General features: G+C 47.8%; 2 protein-coding genes across 3 annotated transcripts in view; both read right to left on the bottom strand.

The window, feature by feature from the left end:
* Positions 1 to 7,282: 7,282 nt before the first annotated feature.
* On the bottom strand, positions 7,283 to 9,087 carry clec14a (C-type lectin domain containing 14A; the record flags this gene model as incomplete). Its single annotated transcript, XM_070841679.1, has 1 exon — positions 7,283 to 9,087. A coding segment is annotated over one exon (1,257 nt), but the record flags the coding sequence as incomplete, so codon positions are not given.
* Positions 9,088 to 16,670: 7,583 nt separating this feature from the next.
* sec23a (Sec23 homolog A, coat complex II component) overlaps positions 16,671 to 23,317 on the bottom strand; it is a 28,536-nt gene continuing 21,889 nt past the window's right edge. For both annotated transcript variants that reach the window (XM_070841947.1, XM_070841946.1), the window contains exons 13-20: positions 22,716 to 22,822; positions 19,565 to 19,718; positions 19,401 to 19,478; positions 18,605 to 18,766; positions 17,920 to 18,006; positions 17,379 to 17,534; positions 17,171 to 17,236; positions 16,671 to 16,920 (exon numbers count right to left, since the gene is read on the bottom strand). In XM_070841947.1, the coding sequence (XP_070698048.1) occupies positions 16,831 to 16,920; positions 17,171 to 17,236; positions 17,379 to 17,534; positions 17,920 to 18,006; positions 18,605 to 18,766; positions 19,401 to 19,478; positions 19,565 to 19,718; positions 22,716 to 22,822 (900 nt within the window). In that variant the 3' untranslated portion in view covers positions 16,671 to 16,830. The remainder of the gene's footprint in view (positions 16,921 to 17,170; positions 17,237 to 17,378; positions 17,535 to 17,919; positions 18,007 to 18,604; positions 18,767 to 19,400; positions 19,479 to 19,564; positions 19,719 to 22,715; positions 22,823 to 23,317) is intronic.

Genomic DNA, 23,317 nt, shown 5'->3' with positions numbered 1-23,317 from the left:
CCTTAAGTAGTCCAGTAGAAATGGGGTCTAGGAGACCAGCTGACAGTCTGGATGAGGAGATTATTGAGGCCAGTTCAGGAAGATCAAGTGGAGAAAAACAGTCCAGATGCACATTAAGTCCAACAGCTGTTTCCACGGTTCCTGAGTTTGAGGTTGGATCAGAGCCTGTTGAGGGCAGGAGGTGATGGATTTAGTCTCTAATAGTCAGAATTTTATCATTAAAGAAGCTCATGAAGTTGTTGCTACTGAGCTCTAAAGGATCACAAGGATCAGTGGAGTTCTGGCTCTTTGTCAGCCTGGCTAACGTGCTGAACAGAAATCTAGGGCTGTTTTTATTCTCTTCTGTCAGTGAAGAGTAGTAGGAGGCTCTGGCATCACAGAGGGCCTTTCTAGAGGTTTTCTCTCTGCTGCCAGGTGAAGCAGGACTCCTGTCCTTTACTCTGAGGCTCTGGGAGTTATACCAGGGAGCTCGTCTCTTCTCTTTAGGACTTCTGAGTCCAACAGTGAGATGAAAGCAGAGCTCAGACCTTCACTATCATCAGAATCACTTTGTCTGCACTGAGGACTAAATCTGATAGTAACATTTGATAGGTCACTGGTTACTGGCTATTGGTTATTGGTTAGTGGTCAGGGGTTAGGGTTAGTGGTCAGGGGTTAGTGGTTAGTGGTCAGGGGTTAGGGTTAGTGGTCAGGGGTTAGGGTTAGTGGTCAGGGGTTAGTGGTTAGTGGTCAGGGGTTTGGGTTAGTGGTCAGGGGTTAGTGGTTAGTGGTCAGGGGTTAGGGTTAGTGGTCAGGGGTTAGGGTTAGTGGTCAGGGGTTAGTGGTTAGTGGTCAGGGGTTAGGGTTAGTGGTCAGGGGTTAGTGGTTAGTGGTCAGGGGTTAGGGTTAGTGGTCAGGGGTTAGTGGTTAGTGGTCAGGGGTTAGGGTTAGTGGTCAGGGGTTAGGGTTAGTGGTCAGGGGTTAGTGGTTAGTGGTCAGGGGTTTGGGTTAGTGGTCAGGGGTTAGTGGTCAGGGGTTAGGGTTAGTGGTCAGGGGTTAGGGTTAGTGGTCAGGGGTTAGTGGTTAGTGGTCAGGGGTTAGGGTTAGTGGTCAGGGGTTAGTGGTTAGTGGTCAGGGGTTAGGGTTAGTAGTCAGGGGTTAGTGGTTAGTAGTCAGGGGTCAGGGTTAGTGGTCAGGGGTTAGTGGTTAGTGGTCAGGGGTTAGGGTTAGTGGTCAGGGGTTAGTGGTTAGTGGTCAGGGGTTAGGGTTAGTGTCAGGGGTTAGGGTTAGTGGTCAGGGGTTAGTGGTTAGTTGTCAGGGGTTAGGGTAAGTGGTCAGGGGTTAATGGTTAGTAGTCAGGGGTTTGGGTTAGTGGTCAGGGGTTAGTGTTTAGTAGTCAGGGGTTAGGGTTAGTAGTCAGTTAGTAGTCAGGGGTTAGGGTTAGTGGTCAGGGGTTAGTGGTTAGTAGTCAGGGGTTAGGGTTAGTGGTCAGGGGTTAGTGGTTAGTAGTCAGGGGTTAGGGTTAGTGGTCAGGGGTTAGGGTTAGTGGTCAGGGGTTAGGGTTAGTATTAGGGTTAGTAGTCAGTTAGTAGTCAGTTAGTAGTCAGGCTGTTATCGTACATCGTTGTAAATCCTGCAGCCGTCACACTAAAAGCTCCTGGATGATAATTATCACTTCAGAGCAGAGACTGACTCACCTGTCACCTGTTCATGACCTCCTACAGACTAGCAGCCTCCAGACAGGATGTGGACTCACCTGGACCCACAGGCAGGTACAGACAAGACCAGGACCAGGACCAGGACCAGGATCAGGATCAGGACCTACAGATGTGACCTCATCCGCCACCTTCAGATCTTTACCTGATTATTTTACCTATAAAGCCTGTTGTTCCCAGTTTACAACACACAGACACACAGACACACAGACACACACACACACACTGTGTATGGGGACAGAGGAGCATGGTGTGTGTGTGTGTGTGTGTGTGTGTGTGTGTGTGTGTAAATAGTTGTTCTGATAAAACAGAGTTGAAGAGTTCAGGGGAAAACAAAGCTGTCACCCTGACATTAATAACAGGCTGTAACACACACACACACACATTCAGACGGCCGGTGAGGTGAGTTTATCTGAAGGTCAAACTCTGTTTGTGTCTCAGATCATGTGACGTGTGACCTCACACCAATCTCTGACATGGTAACACACACACACACACACACACACACACACACACACACACACACACACACACATACTGACTGATGGAGCAGCAGCTCTAAAATCCCTGTTTTAGTGAATGTAGTCTGGTGTGTGTGCTGTTTGTGGTTAAACCAAAAGGATCTTCCAGGTCTCTCTCTGTAGGGATCCATAATACTGGACAGTTCAGATTTCCCATCAGGCCCTGCGGTCATACAGTGAACAGGTGGATGCTTCCCCCTGCTGGAGGGAGCAGGTTAACACCAGTTCAATCAGAGGAATGTCACACTCCTTTACCTGCTCATTGTGGATGTGATCATGTGGTCGTAATGCCACCAATGATCCACATCAGACCCCACCTGCCCAGGTGACCCCTGTCACACTGACCCCCCCAGGTGTAGGAGTATATATTTACTTGCTGTGTTTCAGAGGCAGAGCTGCTGTCTTACACACTTCTCTGCTCCTCCATTAGAACAGTCACCCACCCAACATCCTATAGAAACTGTGTCGTCCCCCTCAGATCATTCAGATCTTTTAGATCTAACAGGAGAGGAGTTCAGCATAAAAACATCTCATCAGAGTTAATACCTCCACTGGCACTATGAAACAGGACAGGAGAGTTAAAGTGGACTTTTAAACATCAGATCTCTGCCATCCAAAGCTGTTTTAGTAAATGATCTGATATCTGACCACCATAATGATTTATTGTGTCTGACAGAAACCTGGCTACGTCCTGAGGAGTATGTTAGCCTTAATGAGGCCACTCCTCCCAGTCATACTAATACTCATATTCCCAGAGATTCTGGACGTGGAGGTGGAGTTGCAGCAATCTTTAACTCTAGTTTAACAGTCCAACCTAGACCCAAACTTAATTATAACTCCTTTGAAAGCCTTGTTCTTAGTTTTTCACACCCAACCTGGAAAACACTAAAACCAGTGTTGGTTGTCACAGTGTACCGCCCTCCTGGTCCGGACTCTGAATTCTAAACTGAGTTTTCAGAGTTTTTATCAGACTTAGTCCTCAGTGTGGACAAAGTGATTCTAGTAGGTGTCGCGTGTTCGTTTTTTTCGATGAAGGACAGGCAACTTCTCTTATTGAAGGTGTTTTATTTTCTGTGTGAATAAGTATTGATCTTGGCCAAGGACACAGTCTGAGCTCTGAAAACCACAGTCAGCAAGCTGTTAGTCTGTAGCCAACAGGTCAGAGTGAGCCCTGAAACACGTATGTAGTAACAGTATATACATTCCAGCAAGAATACAATTATTTTTGATTGGTCGGCTAGTTGGGGAGTAACCGCGGTTTAGACTTGGCCCTCCCTTCGTTGGTGCACAGGCTGGTCCCGGCCTCTTGGCATCACCACCTTGACCAGCAGCCGTACCTGTAAACAAAGTATCCTCCCTGGTGACCTTTCCCTATCATGTGCGTGCTTCTTACAATAGAGTCTTTCTGAGAGCATCCTCCCCTGCAGCTTATCCTGCTGTTACAATGACGGCTTCCACCAGCTTTCGGCCTTGGGGTTCCAGTATAGGGCGTGAAATGTAAGCGTGCTTGTGCTTTCTTGCCATAAACATCCCACCTGATCATCATGTGTCTGACCCTTCAGAACCTGGAGCCAGTGCTTGTTCCCCTCTTTAGCAACTATGGGGTATGGCTCTTCCCTGTGGCGGTGCATTGCATTAATATGTCTCTCCCTGCTAATTAAAAACAGTGCATACATTGTCAGTAAGAACTGAGCTTCCAGTGTTAGCAAAACAATTGGCTCTAATGGTTGATTATATAATATTATTAGTTCACTCACAGGTCACTTAGTTAGTTCAAATATAGGTTATACAGTTTATTATTATTATAATGTTAGTCATACAGTTATTAGTGCTAATTCAAGTCCAGTGTTCTGTAATTAGTTTTACATATAGTGCTGTTAGTACAAATTTAAGGCACACAGTATTGTATAATTGGCCTTTTATAAGTAGTGATTAAAAGTAGTATTAAAATTCCCCACATAGGTGACTTTAATATTCATGTGGACGATGATAATGATGGTCTGAGCTCTGCTTTCATCTCACTGTTGGACTCAGCTGGCTTCTCCCAGAGTGTAGATGAACCCACTTGTTTTGGCTGATGGTGTTGAAATTGAACAGTTAACAGTCTTTCTACATAACTCTGTTCTATCAGACCATCACCTGATAACTGTTGATTTCCTGTTCCTGGACTCTGCTCTATATGACAGAGAGGTCCTCACTAGATCCTTATCTGATAGTGCTGTTGCCAACTTTAAGGAGGTGATTCCTTCAGTACTTCAGCCAGTGTGTCCCTGTGCTATGGATGAACCCCATGTTAATCTGAGCCCCTCCCAAATTGATTATCTGGTCGATAGTGCTGCAGGTTCACTGCGAATGACACTAGACTCTATCGCCCCTCTAAAAAAGAAGAGAATTAAAGAGAAGAGACAAGTTCCCTGGTATAACTCCCAGACACGTGAGCTTAAGCAACACTCACGAAAACTAGAAAGGACATGGCGGGCCACCAAAGTGGAAGAATCCCGTTTAATCTGGCAAGATAGTCTTAAAACCTATAGAAAGGCCCTCTGTAATGCTACTCCTCATTAATAGAAGAAAATAAAAGCAACCCTAGATTCCTTTTTAGCACAATAGCCAGGCTGACAAGGAGCCAGAACTCTATTGATCCTTGTGATCCTTTAGAGCTCAGCAGTAACGACTTCATGAGCTTCTTTAATGATAAAATTCTAACTATTAGAGACTAAATCCATCACCTCCTGCCCTTAACAGGGTCTGATTCTACTTCAAACTTAGGAACCATAGAAACAGCTGTTAGACCTGATGTGTATTTGGACTGTTTTTCTCCACTTGATCTTCCTGAACTGGCCTCAATAATCTCCTCATCCAGACCGTCAGCTGGTCTCCTAGACTCCATTCCTACTGGACTACTTAAGGAGGTCCTGCCCTTAATTAACGCGTCCTTACTGGATCTGATCAATCAGTCTTTACTAACAGGCTACGTACCTCAGTCCTTTAAAGTAGCAGTAATTAAACCTCTCCTGAAAAAGCCCACTCTGGATTCAGGTGTATCAGCCAACTATAGACCTTCATCCAACCTTCTCTTTCTCTCAGCGATCCTGGAGAAAGCAGCAGCCAACCAGCTGTGTGACTTTCTAAACTCTAATAGTCTATTAGAGGACCTTCAGTCAGGTTTTAGAGCGAACCACAGCACAGAGACACTGGTGAAGGTTACAGACCTCCTCCTTATGGCATCAGACAGAGGACTTCTCTCTGTCCTGGTCTGGTTAGACCTGAGTGCTGCTTTCGACACCATTGACCATCACATCCTGTTACAGAGACTGGAACAGTTCACTGGCATAAAAGGAACTGCATTAAGCTGGTTTAAGTCCTATTGATCAGATCGATTTCAGTTTGTACACGTTAACAATGAATCCTCTGTCCACACTAAGGTTAGACATGGAGTTCCACAAGGTTCAGTGCTTGGATACTATCTATCTTATATATGCTTCCTCTGGGTAATATTATCAGGAAGCACTCCATTAATTTCCACTGTTATGCCGATGATACACAATTATATTTATCAATGAAGCCAGATGAACACAGTCAGTTGGCTAAACTTCAAATCTGCCTTAAGGACATAAAGTCCTGGATGAGCAGCAACTTTCTGCTGCTAAATTCACATAAAACTGAAGTTATTTTGCTCCAAACACCTCAGAGACATCTTTTCTACCAACATATATACTCTGGACGGCATCACTCTGGCCTCCAGCTCCACTGGGAGGAATCTGGGAGTCTTATTGATCAGGATTTGTCCTTTAACTCCCACATTAAACAGATTTCTAGAACTGCCTTTTTCCATCTACGTAATGTTGCTAAAATCAGGCCCATCATATCCACAGACGATGCAGAAAAATTGGTCCATGCATTTGTCACTTCTAGGTTGGACTGTTGTAACTCATTATTATCAGGCTGCCTCAATAAGTCCTTAAAGACTCTCCAGCTGGTCCAGAACGCTGCTGCTCGTGTTCTGACGAGGACTAAGAGAAGAGACCACATTTCTCCTGTACTGGCTTCTCTTCACTGGCTTCCACTCTAACTTGGTATCTTCCCGGAGCGTTTCTGTGCTTTCTCATCTCTCAGGTTCCTGTGGATCCTGTGGATCCTGGTCCTGGCCCTGCTGATGTGGTTCTCTGGATCCTGGTCCTGGCCCTGCTGATGTGGTTCTCTGGTTCCTGTGGGTCCTGGTCCCGATCCCACTGATGTGGTTCTCTGGTTCCTGTGGATCCTGGTCCTGGTTCTGCTGATGTGGTTCTCGGGTTCCTGTGGATCCTGGTCCTGGTCCTGGTCCCGCTGATGTGGTTCTCCACCAGCCAGTGGATGTGCGTCTGTCCAAGGCTCCAGCCTGTCCGTCCTTGGGAGCTGGATCTCTCCTTCACTGTGGTGCTCCCGGAGGTTTCTCTTTTCCCACTGGGTTTTTTGAGTTTTTCCTTCCCGAAGAAGGAGGGTCATAAAGGGCAGGTGATGCCTCGGACTGATCCATCGGACTGATCCACTGGCCTCATCGACTGCTGGACTCTTTATTAGATTGTTTGTTCGCTTACACTTCTTGTTTATTTCAGTGAACTTTGTAAATTGTGATATTGAGCTATACAAAATAAATTGAATTGAATTGAATTGAATTTTAGTGGACCTACTGTGATCAGGTGCAGTTGTCCCAAAGGATCACGTTGCAGCCATTGCAGCCCGTTTGATGGCTGCTGGCTGAGGTGATCTACTGGACCAGTTCCAACACTTTTACTACCTACCAGTCACTCAGACACCAGGATGTGGACACAGAGGACCAGGGGGAGAAACAGGGGAGTGACCCTTTAAATCATCATTAGACATTGCTCAGGCGAGGGAGTGCCACACAAAAGGTTGAATGTTCAATGAGGTGGAGACAATCAGCTGTCAGTTCCTCTTTTAATACTGCAGATGTTCTAACGCTGTTGGGAACCTGAAACCTGTTTATTTACTATATCATACAAATGTCACACATTTTAGCAATAGTAAGAAGGTAGGACACTGCTAGGAAGCACTCATTTGAGGACATTGAGACTTTATTATCATTCATGCAAAGTGAAAGTATAAAAGTGAGGAGACATTGTTTGGGAAGATTTGATAGACAAATTAGTCTACATTCCTTTTGATATTCTTTATTCTTGTGTGGTACATTTCTCTGTCTGCTGAATGCAACAGTAGGACAGAACTCTGATTCATCAGATTGTGATGCAGATGATGACTAATTTAAATCCAGATGAATTATTGATTGATTAGTTAATCCGTTGTGTCCAGAATGTAAAGAATTATAATTAACTAACTATAATTATCACACTCTGTTTGACACTCGACTCTGATTGGTTCATTACTGCGTCCCACCGTCTGTTATTTCTGAATAACAGACTGTTGCTGTGGACGCCGTTCTGATAGATCAATAAAAGCAGGTTAAAAAGTCAGCCAATGAGGTGGGAGAGTTCTGATATTTTTACTCTGAGAACCATAAAAACACTTCAAACTGGAAAGTGAATGTTTATTTTTCATCCGATGATGTCACAGTACTGATGATGTCACTGCCTCCAGCCAATCACAGCTCTGCTATCTCATATTTCTACTTTCTCATTGGCTGTTTCAAAGGAGTCCTTGCTGTCTTTGCTCTTCATCGCCATCTTCTCAGCCTTCTTCATAGCACGTCTCTTCGACCGCCTCATTAGGCAACACTTTACCGTCACCATGACGACCACCATCAAAACCACGAGCACCGCCACACTAACCAGGACTGGGATGAGAATATCCGATAGCAAGCCGCCGCCGTCAGCGTCCGTCGGCGTATCCCTGCAGACTGGAGAGTCCTCGTCATGGTGTTTCCCGTCCTCGTCAGAGCAGACACACCTGTAGGAGCCCTCGGTGTTCAAGCAGGTATGTCTGCAGGGGGCGCCACCGCCGCCACACTCATTGATGTCGACACAGTTTCCTGAAGCATCTTTGTGGAAGCCGTCGTCACACGGCTGGCAGATGGTGGAGAAGTTGGCGGGGGAGTTGTCTGGCAGCCGCCACGCAGCCGGATGGCCGGAGCAGCGGAGCTCCAGCAGGACCGAGGACCAGCACTCCACCTGGATCCTGTCGTCAGGGTCCAGTTTTAAAGAGCGGGAACCAGGTATGCGGGGGTGCTTACACGAGTCCGACCCCGGTGCCGGTCCAGAATGAAGATCAGGGTCAAGTCCCTGCAGCTCTGGACCAGTTTCAGACGTCGGCTCAGTTCCTGGTTTCCGTCCTCTGATAGGACGTTCAGGTTCAGGCGTGGTTGGCTCTGGCCGTTGTGTTGCAGGTCCAGGTTCAGTTTTAGGTGGTTCAGATGTAGCAGGTTTAGCTTTGGATGTAGCTGGCGGTTCTGGTTCAGGTGTGACCCTGGTCTCAGACTTCCCTGGGGGCATCTTACAGATGAACTGGTAGCTGTTCTTACAAGTGACAGGGATCAGACCCCACCTGACCATCGCCGACCCATCAAACTCCACCTTCAGCGCCGCACAGCGAACCGTCGTGCAGGTTTGTTTTGGCTCCTGAGCCCAGCGGCTCACCTGAGACTCCTGGCTGCCGTCCTCTGTCCACTTGAATCCTCTCAGCGGCAGCGTGTAGACGACACACTCGTCTTTGACCTTCCTCAGCCCGACCCAGAGGGTGACCTCCTTCTGATTGAGAGGCGACAGCGACTCGGAGACGAGGCCGAGGATGTTGGTGACCTCCTGATCAGTGGCGAGGGTGGTGAGGACGCCGGGGGAACAGTCCTGCATGGCCCGGTCAAAGCTGACCCGGGTGCGGTGGATGGTGAAGTGTGGCGATAAAGACCCAGCTGAGATGTTTGTGAACAGGACTGTGACCATCCAAAGGTAAACCCAGCAGGACCTCAACTCCATTGTCTCTGACTCCGCCCCCTCTGGTGATGATGTCACTCTGTCAAAACAAAGATGGCGTCACTGAAAGGTTCTTTCTGTTTGCAATGAAACTGCGAAAGAGACGTTTCCGAAGAAACTTCTCACAGAGACTGCCGGCGTCTGAATTGATTCTGATAATACAGACATGATATACAGACGATACTCAGCTCAGATCAATGATTCGATCGATCAATCCAATTCAGTCGGGACAGAATTCTACCAGAAATCCATGAGTGTTTTTCAGAACGTCTCAGAGCCGTGTGAACCAGATCAGCTCCTCAGGTTGTCAAGCTGCCAGTAAAGCGCATGACCTGTTTCAACAGCCAATCAGCTACTGAGAAGAACAGATGTGTCTGTATGACACAAGCTTTAAAGGGTCACTCCACTGTTTCTCCCCCTGGTCCTCTGTGTCCACATCCTGGTGTCTGAGTGACTGGTAGGTAGTAAAAGTGTTGGAACTGGTCCAGTAGATCACCTCAGCCAGCAGCCACCAAACGGGCTGCAATGGCTGCAACGTGATCCTTTGGGACAACTGCACCTGATCACAGTAGGTCCACTAAAAGAGCTTGTTTGATCCACTGACAGGCTCAGAGTGTTATTCTAAGTGTGTGACAGCATCATGGAAAGGATCCCTACAGAGAGAGACCTGGAAGATCCTTTTGGTTTAACCACAAACAGCACACACACCAGACTACATTCACTAAAACAGGGGTTTTAGAGCTGCTGCTCTGCTGCTGCCTCAGTCTGGTAGTTTTTGTGATTGTGCGACTTTGGTGTTTGGATCAACTAAGTCACACAAACTGTAAGAGGTAAAACGAGTGTTTTTGTCAAAGGAGTCTGAGGTGAGTAACAGCCGTCATATTGCTGTCTTTGACTCTACCAGACTCCATTGAAAAAAACCCACTGATTTTACCTCACAGGACACAGGAGTTTGTTACCTTTGTGTTTTTCAATAATATCATACTGCTAATCTTTTAGTCACACTCCTATTGTTAGTGCTATAGTCACTGCTAGTACGTTGGTTGCTGTTTGTGTTCTTTCTCTCTCTCTCTCTCTCTCTCTCTCTCTCTCTAAACCTCCACCCAACACAGACCCCTACAGAAGCCCCCCCTTTGAACCTGGGTCTGTTCGAGGTATCTTCCCGTTAAAGGGGAGTTCTTCCTCCACTGTTGCTCAATATAACATCTGATGCAGCTCTGGGAATTCTTGAATCCATCATGTTGAATTCCTGAATCGTTGGTCTCTCTCTAATTAAAGAGTTTGGTCTAGACCTGTTCTTTATGGAAAGAGTCTTGAGATAATGCTGTTGTGAATTGGCGCTATATAAATAAAGATTGATTGATTGATTGATTTTAAAGGTTTAGTAACAAACAGACTGACTGATGGAGGCAGCAGTAGATGGAGAAAAGAACGAAGCCTGAGGGTGAGGACAGAACTGAGCAATGTCCCGGTTAACCTGCACGAAAGAGACGTAAAGAAGCTCTGAGAGAGGAAGAGGAGGAAGCTTCCTGTGAGGAAGAGGAGTCCTCCCCGTTCTCTTCCTCTGGTGGATCTTTATCTCTTAAATTGTCTAACTGTTTTCTTACCGTCCAGCTGAGACTCAACTTGTCCTCTTCAACACCAGTCAGACCACTGATTCACCCTCCTCCTCTTCACGCTCTTCCTCTTTTATCCTCCTCTTCTTTTCCTTTCTCCTCAACACCTTCGCTTGTGTCTCCTCTACACTTTCTTCTTCTTCTCTCTCCCAGTTTCTGCTGGTTTCTCTTCCACAGTAGCCAGCGGCTCTGCTGACAGACTCACTGCTGGCCTCACCCCCCACCCTCATGCCCGCCCCCTCCCCCCCAGGACAGGATGTGTGTTGTGTCTTGATACGGCGAGCTGGTTTCCTCCAGAGAAACACCGCCGCTGCCGTTTACTCAGAGACGGGAAACAAATGTCTGACATGTTTGAACCAAACCTCAGTCTGATTCTCACCGTTTTTAGATGTAAGAAAGAGAAACTTTACTGACTCATTGATTCAACATGTTTATTGTCTCGACACAGTTGTGTTAAAGAGGTCCATCGCTCAAAGACAGGGAAAACTAGAACAATGAAATAAAGGACTTACAAGGATCCATGCACAGGGCAAATAAACTTGAAGAAGTTCCAGGGGTCCTTGAAAAGGTGTGAAGATCCTGTTGAAGTCGCCGTGAACGTGAGAAAGTGAAGCGGTCCCTCCTCAAGGACTTCCAGGACTGAACAACAGCAGGTCCTTTAGAAAGTTCCAGGAGCCCTGGGATCCTGGAAAAGGTTCCAGAGATCCTGGAGGAGGTTCAGAGTTCACTCTCTGAGATCTTTTAGTGTGAAACAGTAACACACACACACACACACACACACACACACACACACACGGTGGAGGATGATTGTTGTCACGGCGACCCAGATGCTTCCTGGAGGAAGTGTGTGAAGAATGGCAGGAAGTGTAAGGACTAATGGACCATTGTTGTCATGGTAACGCTGCCATGAGTAACCTGAGTGTGTGTGTGTGTGTGTGTGTGTTAATCTTCGTCAGAGATCAACTGAGATTAAAGACTTTTATTTTGGAGGTTTTAGTGAGAGGTGCAGAAACAAACAGGAAGTTGTCAGGATGAAGAAAGGTCGGGTAAGATGGCGACACACAGCCGTTAAATAAATATTAGATTTTCGATTTTCACTCCTGATAACAGACTTGAGTTTAATACCGAACCTTTAGCGGAAATGTAAAACCGCTTTGACAAAGAAAATACAAGAGCTAACGACTTTTAACTTTTAATTTTTTGCTAAATAAACTTTAACTAGCTCTCTCAAATTAGCTAGCTAGCTTAGCAAGAGACAAGGACAAAACAAACAAGAATCTCTTCTCATTCTTAAGTAACAAAGTCCGAGCTGGTCAGAGATGGAGGTCACAACTGCAGATATGTGTTGACCTGACTCCATCGCCAATGCTCCTCCAAGCTCAATGTTATGAGGCTGCAGGCAGAAAAACTAAATGAGAGGGCTGACTGCTTAGAAAAGATCTGGAGAAGCCGATCAAACAAAATACAGAAAGTATCGACGCCTTGAAAGAACATTTCTCCTCAAAGAGATCCAGGACGTGACAGCAGATGTAACAACTGTGAAGAGAAAAGACAACAGAAAATCTGAGCTTGAAGACGAGGTGAATGAGGCTGAGAAGAAGATGGACAAGAAGAAAAGATGGACAAGAAGAAGAAGAAAAAGATGGACAAAAGAAGATGGACAAGAAGAAGAAGAAAAAGATGGACAAGAAGAAGAAGATGGACAAGAACAAGAAGAAGATGGACAAGAAGAAGAAGAAGATGGACAAGAACAAGAAAAAGATGGACAAGAACAAGAAGAAGAAGATGGACAAGAACAAGAAGAAGATGGACAAGAAAGAAAAAGATGGACAAGAACAAGAAGAAGATGGACAAGAACAAGAAAAAGATGGACAAGAACAAGAAGAAGATGGACAAGAACAAGAAAAAGATGGACAAGAAGAAGAAGAAGAAGATGGACAAGAACAAGAAAAAGATGGACAAGAACAACAAGAAGAAGATGGACAAGAACAAGAAGAAGATGGACAAGAAAGAAAAAGATGGACAAGAACAAGAAGAAGATGGACAAGAACAAGAAGAAGATGGACAAGAACAAGAAGAAGATGGACAAGAACAAGAAAAAGATGGACAAGAAGAAGAAGAAGAAGAAGATGGACAAGAACAAGAAAAAGATGGACAAGAACAAGAAGAAGATGGACAAGAACAAGAAGAAGATGGTCAAGAACAAGAAGAAGATGGACAAGAACAAGAAAAAGATGGACAAGAACAAGAAGAAGATGGACAAGAACAAGAAAAAGATGGACAAGAACAAGAAGATGGACAAGAACAAGAAAAAGATGGACAAGAACAAGAAGAAGATGGAGAGGATCTCAAACAGCGTGTCATCGTTACAGAGGCTGGTGAAGATCTCCATCTCCACATCGATGGCAGCCAGAGGAGGAGGAACGGAGGAGATCACCAGTGACCACAACCCTCACATCCGCTGAGGGAAAGAAACGGTGAGGAAGAATGAGACGAGATGAGGAACCTTCTGTCCTGGACGCTGTGGTCTGAACATCTGACAGCAGGTTGTGGCTCCAAATAGAGGCCACAGCGAGAACTGATGAGGAAGAGCTGCAACAGGAGCCTTTATCAGTGAGCTACTGTGGGGGGGGGCGGGATCCTTTAAGACAAAGGCTGTGGGTTTATTTTCTATCATCAGCACCTGATTACAGATTCTGGAGACGTCAGCAGCTGCTGCCACTATGAAGGAAAGTCTGGTGGTTCTCTTTTCTTCTTCTTCTCATTCGGAGGATTTATGCCACACACTGAAGAACTGTTTTCCAAGAATTTGAGGAGGAACTTTCTTCCTTATTGAAAACTCTTGCAAATGCACAATCAATCCAGGAGATTAAAAACCCAACATGAGCTTAGAAACGTCCACGACCTGACAGAATGAATATAATAATAGTGCAGCGTTTTATCTACTGCTATGTAATAATAATAATAACAATAATAATATCTACACATTTAGAGATGATTTCTATGAGCAGCATCACAAGCTTACTCATATCTCTGTAACTCAGTGGAGGAAACCCAACATGAGACCAATGGCTGTACTGAGGGAAGGAAACAAATAAAAGAGGTTATTGTTGTTAAAGAAATGAGCCAACAAGATAAGAACCGTTGAACCAAATGACATTTAGAGCTGGAGACAAATGAAGAGGAGCTGGAGGAGGGAGACGTGCAAACAAACCTCCGTGCTGATTAATCATCTATAAACACCGTTTTCCCCCCAGAAGTGTATCATTTGGAATAATGAAGATATTGGATTTAAACAGAAAACAGCTGCAGGATGATGTTCTGTTGGTGTCGACTTTTATTTACTGACAGAATTCCTCAGAAATGTGGAAGTCCAGTCACTTTCTTTGGTGTCACTTCTTCACCTCCATGTTTGCAGCCTAAAGGTAGACGGGCTCAACGGCTCAGACTATCAAGGTCACCGACGACGGTAGACTTTCCTTTGAAATCAGACGTCTGGTTTATCCTGTAAAATGTTCTGACAGTTTGTCATTTCTTTTATGAATGCGTGTGAAACATTTTAGGGCTGCAGGACAACATCTCTGTCTATTGCCAACTCCCTGTTAGCTCTGTGCTAATTTGCTACTGGCCCTGTTTGGGCTACCTTCCTGTTAGCTCTATGCTAATAGAGATAAAATGACTGAATCTTCCACACTTCCCAAATGTTTTCAGACTGAATGGATCAAACTCTGACGGTGAAACAAGTTGTTTATCCTCTGATTCACAGACGTCTCTTTCACAATAAGAGTCTGTGACGGTGTCACGTAACGGACAATGTCGTTGTGTGGGGGGGGTTTAGGTTGGTAGGTCGGCTGATGACCACACGGGGTCCCCACAGGCCCAGATCAGACTGGACATGGCAACAGCATCACCACGGCAACAGTCGGGGAGGAGGCCCGTCACCACGGTGACAGTCGGGATGTGACAGTATGTGACGTTTCATCTGATTTCATTTGTTCTTCAAGTTGACCAGAAGGATGAGGATGAGAAGAACAGCGAGCAGGAAGAGTAACGACAGACTCGGAGCTTCTCCAGCAGTTTTATTAGAAACACGACAATAAAGAATGAAAACAAACTTCAGCCGCTTCAGAGACTCACAAACGTCTCCAAGAGAAACTCCTCCTGACCGCAGACCATCAGGAAGTCCTGTTAAAGGAGCAGTCCGCCTGTTGGCTTCTCTTACACAACGTTTCCAGAAGTGAGAGGAAGCCCTCAATGATGAACCATGATGCAGCGAATCCCAGAAACAATGGTAACAGACTGTGTGTGTGTGTGGGGGGGGGGTCGTCACACACATGAACAGCAGAAACACAGGAAACCGCCTGCTGATGAACCGATGACATCATCTGTCAATTTGCACCAATCAGAGCGCTCCCCTGGGTTAAGTTACTGCATCACTTCCTGCTGCTGTTTCACATTAAAAGCTTAAACATAGGCAAATCACAGGGACGCTTTTATTGTGAAGCAACTACAGGAAATTTTCTACAACTTTATTTTCTTTCTTTTATTTTCAACTATTTCAAACGTCACAGGGACGAATCGATGAATCAAACCTGACTAATCAATCCAAACAATACTGATAATAATAATAATAATAACAACAACATTCATAATAACAAGCTGCGTCTCTATTGGCTGTCAGTGTTCTTATCCTGCTCCTTATTGGCTCCCGGTCTGAAGTGGACAGGTGACAGGTGACGGCAGTCTGAGGAGGCCTGTTAGTTAGTTAGTTAGTTGGTTGACTGGTTGTCATGGCAACTAAGGCAGCAAATGCAAAGTAAAGAATAAACACGACGGGGACAGATGGAGAGGACAGGTGACAGGTGGAGGGGACAGGGGACAGGTGGAGGGGACAGGTGGAGAGGTGGGGGGACAGGGGACAGGTGGAGGGGACAGGTGGAGGGGACAGGTGGAGAGGTGGGGGGACAGGGGACAGGTGGAGGGGACAGGGGACAGGTGAAGGGGACAGGTGACAGGTGGAGGGGACAGGTGGAGGGGACAGGTGGAGGGGACAGGGGACAGGTGGAGGGGACAGGTGGAGAGGTGGGGGGACAGGGGACAGGTGGAGGGGACAGGTGGAGAGGTGGGGGGACAGGTGGAGGGGACAGGGGACAGGTGGGGGGACAGGGGACAGGTGGAGGGGACAGGGGACAGGTGGGGGGGACAGGGGACAGGTGGGGGGGACAGGTGACAGGTGGAGGGGACAGGGGACAGGTGGAGGGGACAGGTGACAGGTGGAGGGGACAGGTGGAGGGGACAGGTGGAGAGGTGGGGGGACAGGGGACAGGTGGAGAGGTGGGGGGACAGGTGGAGGGGACAGGTGGGGGGACAGGGGACAGGTGGAGGGGACAGGTGGAGAGGTGGGGGGACAGGTGGAGGGGACAGGGGACAGGTGGGGGGGACAGGGGACAGGTGGGGGGACAGGGGACAGGTGGAGGGGACAGGTGGAGAGGTGGGGGGACAGGTGGAGGGGACAGGGGACAGGTGGGGGGACAGGGGACAGGTGGAGGGGACAGGTGGAGAGGTGGGGGGACAGGGGACAGGTGGGGGGGACAGGGGACAGGTGGGGGGACAGGGGACAAGTGGGGGGACAGGTGGGGGGACAGGTGACAAGTGGGGGGACAGGTGGGGGGACAGGTGAGGGGACAGGGGACAGGTGGGGGGACAGGGGACAGGTGGGGGGGACAGGGGACAAGTGGGGGGACAGGTGGGGGGACAGGTGAGGGGACAGGGGACAGGTGGGGGGACAGGTGGGGGGACAGGGGACAGGTGGGGGGACAGGTGGGGGGACAGGTGAGGGGACAGGGGACAGGTGGGGGGACAAGGGACAGGTGGGGGGACAGGGGACAGGTGGGGGGACAGGTGAGGGGACAGGGGACAGGTGGGGGGACAGGGGACAGGTGGGGGGACAGGTGGGGGGACAGGGGACAGGTGGGGGGACAGGTGAGGGGACAGGGGACAGGTGGGGGGACAAGGGACAGGTGGGGGGACAGGGGACAGGTGGGGGGACAGGTGGGGGGACAGGGGACAGGTGAGGTCAGGCGGCGCTGGAGACGGCGAGTTTCTTCAAGTGATCCATGAACACTTGCAGGCTGACGTCATCGGTGAGGATGGGAGCTCCAGATTCCTGCAGAGAAGGAGACAGGTTAGACAGACAGGAGAGACAGACAGGAGAGACAGGCAGGAGAGACAGACAGGTTACACAGACAGGAGAGACAGGCAGGAGAGACAGGCAGGAGAGACAGGCAGGAGAGACAGGCAGGAGAGACAGGCAGGAGAGACAGACAGGAGAGACAGACAGGTTACACAGACAGGTTACACAGACAGGAGAGACAGACAGCAGGAGTCTGATGAGTGGTGTCAGGTGATCATCTCACCTGTCCCCAGGCGTACATGTTGTTGTGGGTCTGAGAGGGGTTCACTTTGGACAGCAGGAAGCGGGCCTGGAAAACATCATCATCATCATCATCATCATCATCATGTGATCAATGAACAGAAACACTGAAGGTGACACACGGGAGCGACACGTCTGTTACATGTATGTTGTTGTTATGAAGACACACAGACAGTACTCAGTGACCCCACCTGGCTGCCTCCGTGCTCCGTGTCGATGTATCTGGGCATGGGGAAGCGAGTGTGCAGCAGTTCCTGGGCGTCGTCTACCGGAGCCTGGAGGAGGTGTCTTAAGTTCTCATACTGTGGCATCTCCTGATAACCAGCCTTCCTCCACTGAGCCACCGTCTGCCAGACAGAGAGCAGGGATTAGAAACACGTCCTGCCACACAGAGAGCAGGGAATAGTACCACGTCCTGCCAGACAGAGAGCAGGGAATAGTACCACGTCCTGCCAGACAGACATCAGGGATTAGTACCATGTCCTGCCAGACAGAGAGCAGGGAATAGTACCACGGCCTGCCAGACAGGACTGTGTGTGTCTGTGTGTGAGTGTCTGTGTGTGTGTGTTTGTCTGTGTGTGTGTCTGTGTGTGTGTGTCTGTGTCTGTGTGTGTGTTTGTCTGTGTGTGTGTGTGTGTGTCTGTGTGTGTGTCTGTGTGTGTGTGTCTGTGTGTGTGTTTGTCTGTGTGTGTGTGTGTGTGTGTGTGTGTGTGTGTGTGTGTGTGTGTGTACCTCTCCGTGGTAGATGAGGATCTGGAAGAACGTGTCCATCAGCAGGATCCGGTCAGGAAGGATGCTGCTGCTGTCCAACAGGACGGGCTGGAACACAGCAAACTCACTGATCAATCACTGACCAATGATCTACATCAGCCACTGATTAGTCACAGGTGCACATACAGTCACGTGTATATACAGGTGAATTTTCAGATATGCACAGGTGTGTGTGTATTCAGGTGTGTATCCAGGTGTGTGTACCAGTGTGTATCCAGGTGTGTGTTCCAGTGTGTATCCAGGTGTGTGTATAGGTGTGTGTACAGGTGTGTATCCAGGTGTGTGTATAGGTGTGTGTACAGGTGTGTATCCAGGTGTGTGTACAGGTGTGTGTACAGGTGTGTATCCAGGTGTGTGTACCAGTGTGTATCCAGGTGTGTGTATAGGTGTGTGTACAGGTGTGTATCCAGGTGTGTGTACCAGTGTGTATCCAGGTGTGTGTATAGGTGTGTGTACAGGTGTGTATTCAGGTGTGTATCCAGGTGTGTGTACCAGTGTGTATCCAGGTGTGTGTATAGGTGTGTGTACAGGTGTGTATCCAGGTGTGTGTACAGGTGTGTGTACAGGTGTGTATCCAGGTGTGTGTACAGGTGTGTACAGGTGTGTGTACAGGTGTGTACAGGTGTGTGTACAGGTGTGTCAGTACCTCGGGGGGCCCGTTGAAGGAGTAGGCGTAGAGCACAGGTTGGATCATGATGAGAGCCTGGGTCAGGTCCTGTCTGTTGAACTGGTGTCTGTAATAAGAACTCTCATCTGGACTGTTGTTGAACACCTGCAGGAATGGAGAGCGCCGCAGGTGGAACATGAACTGGAACACACACAGGTAAAACGTTAATGACACGTAACATGTCTGTGACAGGTAACATGTAACATGTCAGTGATAGGCACCATGTCAGTGATAGGTAACATGTAACATGTCAGTGACAGGTAACATGTAACAGGTTAGTGACAGGTAACATGTCAGTGTCAGGTAACATGTAACAGGTTAGTGACAGGTAACATGTCAGTGTCAGGTAACATGTAACATGTCAGTGATAGGTAACATGTAACATGTCAGTGACAGGTAACATGTAACAGGTTAGTGACAGGTAACATGTCAGTGTCAGGTAACATGTAACAGGTTAGTGACAGGTAACATGTCAGTGTCAGGTAACATGTCAGTGACAGGTAACATGTAACAGGTTAGTGACAGGTAACATGCAACATGTCAGTGACAGGTAACATGCAACATGTCAGTGACAGGTAACGGGTCAGTGACAGGTAACATGTAACAGGTTAGTGACAGGTAACATGTCAGTGTCAGGTAACATGTCAGTGACAGGTAACATGCAACATGTCAGTGACAGGTAACGGGTCAGTGACAGGTAACATGTAACAGGTTAGTGACAGGTAACAGGTAATTGGTAAGGATGATGAGCTGAGGATTGTGGGACGTGGATCACCTGGGGGTAGAGGGAGAAGGTCTCAGAGAACCTGAAGGAGTTTGGATCGTCTTTGTGGTAATCTCCAAACTTCTGACACTGAAACAAAACAAAAACATATGGGTTTGGTTGAGCCCAGAAGTTAAACCGTTCCTGTTCCCAGAGGTTAAACCCCTCCTACACACCAGTCTGATGAGCTGTCTGTCCAACCACCGTAGAACATCTGGACCCTCCTCCGTCTCTGCACGGTACACCGCCAACCTCGCCATCAAGATGGCTGCCGCCTCCTGATCGAAGGACGCCGCAATGCTCTGGATCTGCGTCTGAGCGTCTGCCCAGCTGGACAAACACAATGTGTATTAGTACTTCCTGGAGTGTGTATTAGTACTTCCTGGAGTGCGTATTAGTACTTCCTGGAGTGTGTATGCGTACTTCCTGGAGTGTGTATTAGTACTTCCTGGAGTGCGTATTAGTACTTCCTGGAGTGTGTATGCGTACTTCCTGGAGTGTGTATGCGTACTTCCTGGAGTGTGTATGCGTACTTCCTGGAGTGTGTATTAGTACTTCCTGGAGTGTGTATGCATACTTCCTGGAGTGTGTATTAGTACTTCCTGGAGTGCGTATTAGTACTTCCTGGAGTGTGTATGCGTACTTCCTGGAGTGCGTATTAGTACTTCCTGGAGTGTGTATTAGTACTTCCTGGAGTGCGTATGCGTACTTCCTGGAGTGCGTATTAGTACTTCCTGGAGTGCGTATGCGTACTTCCTGGAGTGCGTATTAGTACTTCCTGGAGTGCGTATTAGTACTTCCTGGAGTGCGTATGCGTACTTCCTGGAGTGCGTATGCGTACTTCCTGGAGTGCGTATGCGTACTTCCTGGAGTGCGTATTAGTACTTCCTGGAGTGCGTATGCGTACTTCCTGGAGTGAGTATTAGTACTTCCTGGAGTGCGTATTAGTACTTCCTGGAGTGTGTATGCGTACTTCCTGGAGTGTGTATGCGTACTTCCTGGAGTGTGTATTAGTACTTCCTGGAGTGTGTATGCATACTTCCTGGAGTGTGTATTAGTACTTCCTGGAGTGCGTATTAGTACTTCCTGGAGTGTGTATGCGTACTTCCTGGAGTGTGTATGCGTACTTCCTGGAGTGTGTATGCGTACTTCCTGGAGTGCGTATTAGTACTTCCTGGAGTGCGTATTAGTACTTCCTGGAGTGCGTATGCGTACTTCCTGGAGTGCGTATGCGTACTTCCTGGAGTGCGTATTAGTACTTCCTGGAGTGCGTATGCGTACTTCCTGGAGTGCGTATTAGTACTTCCTGGAGTGCGTATGCGTACTTCCTGGAGTGCGTATTAGTACTTCCTGGAGTGCGTATGCGTACTTCCTGGAGTGCGTATTAGTACTTCCTGGAGTGCGTATGCATACTTCCTGGAGTGCGTATTAGTACTTCCTGGAGTGCGTATGCGTACTTCCTGGAGTGCGTATTAGTATTTCCTGGAGTGCGTATGCGTACTTCCTGGAGTGCGTATGCGTACTTCCTGGAGTGAGTATTAGTACTTCCTGGAGTGTGTATTAGTACTTCCTGGAGTGTGTATGCGTACTTCCTGGAGTGTGTATTAGTACTTCCTGGAGTGTGTATGCGTACTTCCTGGAGTGCGTATTAGTACTTCCTGGAGTGTGTATGCGTACTTCCTGGAGTGTGTATGCGTACTTCCTGGAGTGTGTATGCGTACTTCCTGGAGTGCGTATTAGTACTTCCTGGAGTGTGTATGCGTACTTCCTGGAGTGCGTATTAGTACTTCCTGGAGTGTGTATTAGTACTTCCTGGAGTGCGTATGCGTACTTCCTGGAGTGCGTATTAGTACTTCCTGGAGTGCGTATGCGTACTTCCTGGAGTGAGTATTAGTACTTCCTGGAGTGTGTATTAGTACTTCCTGGAGTGTGTATGCGTACTTCCTGGAGTGTGTATTAGTACTTCCTGGAGTGTGTATGCGTACTTCCTGGAGTGCGTATTAGTACTTCCTGGAGTGCGTATGCGTACTTCCTGGAGTGCGTATGCGTACTTCCTGGAGTGAGTATTAGTACTTCCTGGAGTGTGTATTAGTACTTCCTGGAGTGTGTATGCGTACTTCCTGGAGTGTGTATTAGTACTTCCTGGAGTGTGTATGCGTACTTCCTGGAGTGCGTATTAGTACTTCCTGGAGTGCGTATGCGTACTTCCTGGAGTGCGTATTAGTACTTCCTGGAGTGCGTATGCGTACTTCCTGGAGTGCGTATTAGTACTTCCTGGAGTGTGTATGCGTACTTCCTGGAGTGCGTATTAGTACTTCCTGGAGTGTGTATTAGTACTTCCTGGAGTGCGTATTAGTACTTCCTGGAGTGCGTATTAGTACTTCCTGGAGTGTGTATGCGTACTTCCTGGAGTGCGTATTAGTACTTCCTGGAGTGTGTATGCGTACTTCCTGGAGTGCGTATTAGTACTTCCTGGAGTGCGTATTAGTACTTCCTGGAGTGTGTATTAGTACTTCCTGGAGTGTGTATGCGTACTTCCTGGAGTGCGTATTAGTACTTCCTGGAGTGTGTATGCGTACTTCCTGGAGTTCGTATTAGTACTTCCTGGAGTGCGTATTAGTACTTCCTGGAGTGTGTATTAGTACTTCCTGGAGTGTGTATGCGTACTTCCTGGAGTGCGTATTAGTCCTTCCTGGAGTGTGTATGCGTACTTCCTGGAGTTCGTATTAGTACTTCCTGGAGTGCGTATTAGTACTTCCTGGAGTGTGTATTAGTACTTCCTGGAGTGTGTATGCGTACTTCCTGGAGTGCGTATTAGTACTTCCTGGAGTGTGTATGCGTACTTCCTGGAGTGCGTATTAGTACTTCCTGGAGTGTGTATGCGTACTTCCTGGAGTGCGTATTAGTACTTCCTGGAGTGCGTATTAGTACTTCCTGGAGTGTGTATTAGTACTTCCTGGAGTGTGTATGCGTACTTCCTGGAGTGCGTATTAGTACTTCCTGGAGTGTGTATGCGTACTTCCTGGAGTTCGTATTAGTACTTCCTGGAGTGCGTATTAGTACTTCCTGGAGTGCGTATTAGTACTTCCTGGAGTGTGTATGCGTACTTCCTGGAGTGCGTATTAGTCCTTCCTGGAGTGTGTATGCGTACTTCCTGGAGTTCGTATTAGTACTTCCTGGAGTGCGTATTAGTACTTCCTGGAGTGTGTATTAGTACTTCCTGGAGTGTGTATGCGTACTTCCTGGAGTGCGTATTAGTACTTCCTGGAGTGTGTATTAGTACTTCCTGGAGTGCGTATTAGTACTTCCTGGAGTGTGTATGCGTACTTCCTGGCGGTGGTGGTGACCCGGATGCGTCTCTGTCCTGACGAGTGTTGGTACTGGGTGACAAACTGGATCGCCCCGCGGCCGCCCTGAGGAATGGGAGCGTTGTGCTGTGACGACAACAACAAAGGATGGCACATCAGTAATCAATCAATCAATCAATCAGCCAATAACCTGATCGCCACGCATGCCGGGACAGCAGAGTATAGAAGGAACAGCAGTAAAATGATCAGTCACTCCTTCAGACACGTCTGACTCCACTGAGCGTGCTCCATGACCCCGAGGGTCTGACTGAATGGAGTGGGACGCCATGTTGGAACACAACGGCCATGTTTTAGAGGAAGACACACTCGTCCTCCTCAAACATCATCATTCTCCGTCCGACTGCTGCTCCAGCTCAAAGTCCTCATCAAGACAAGTTCCGTCCCAATGAAGTGTTCTGGTTCCGCCCATTTTACCCAGGATGCATCGGGTGGTGACTTGTGTGGACTTCTGACCGCCACGTATCCCAGAATGCTTTGGTACCAACCAGTGGACACTGTTTTAATTTAAAACGCTGCAGTTACAGGAAGTAGTTTTTAAACAGACCCTGCTGAACAGCGTGT

The sequence above is a fragment of the Pempheris klunzingeri genome, chromosome 13 (assembly GCF_042242105.1).
Source record: "Pempheris klunzingeri isolate RE-2024b chromosome 13, fPemKlu1.hap1, whole genome shotgun sequence".
In the NCBI taxonomy this organism is placed as follows: Eukaryota; Metazoa; Chordata; class Actinopteri; order Acropomatiformes; family Pempheridae; genus Pempheris; species Pempheris klunzingeri.
Note: the sequence above shows the minus strand (reverse complement) of the source record. Positions and strands in the feature narration are given on the sequence as shown.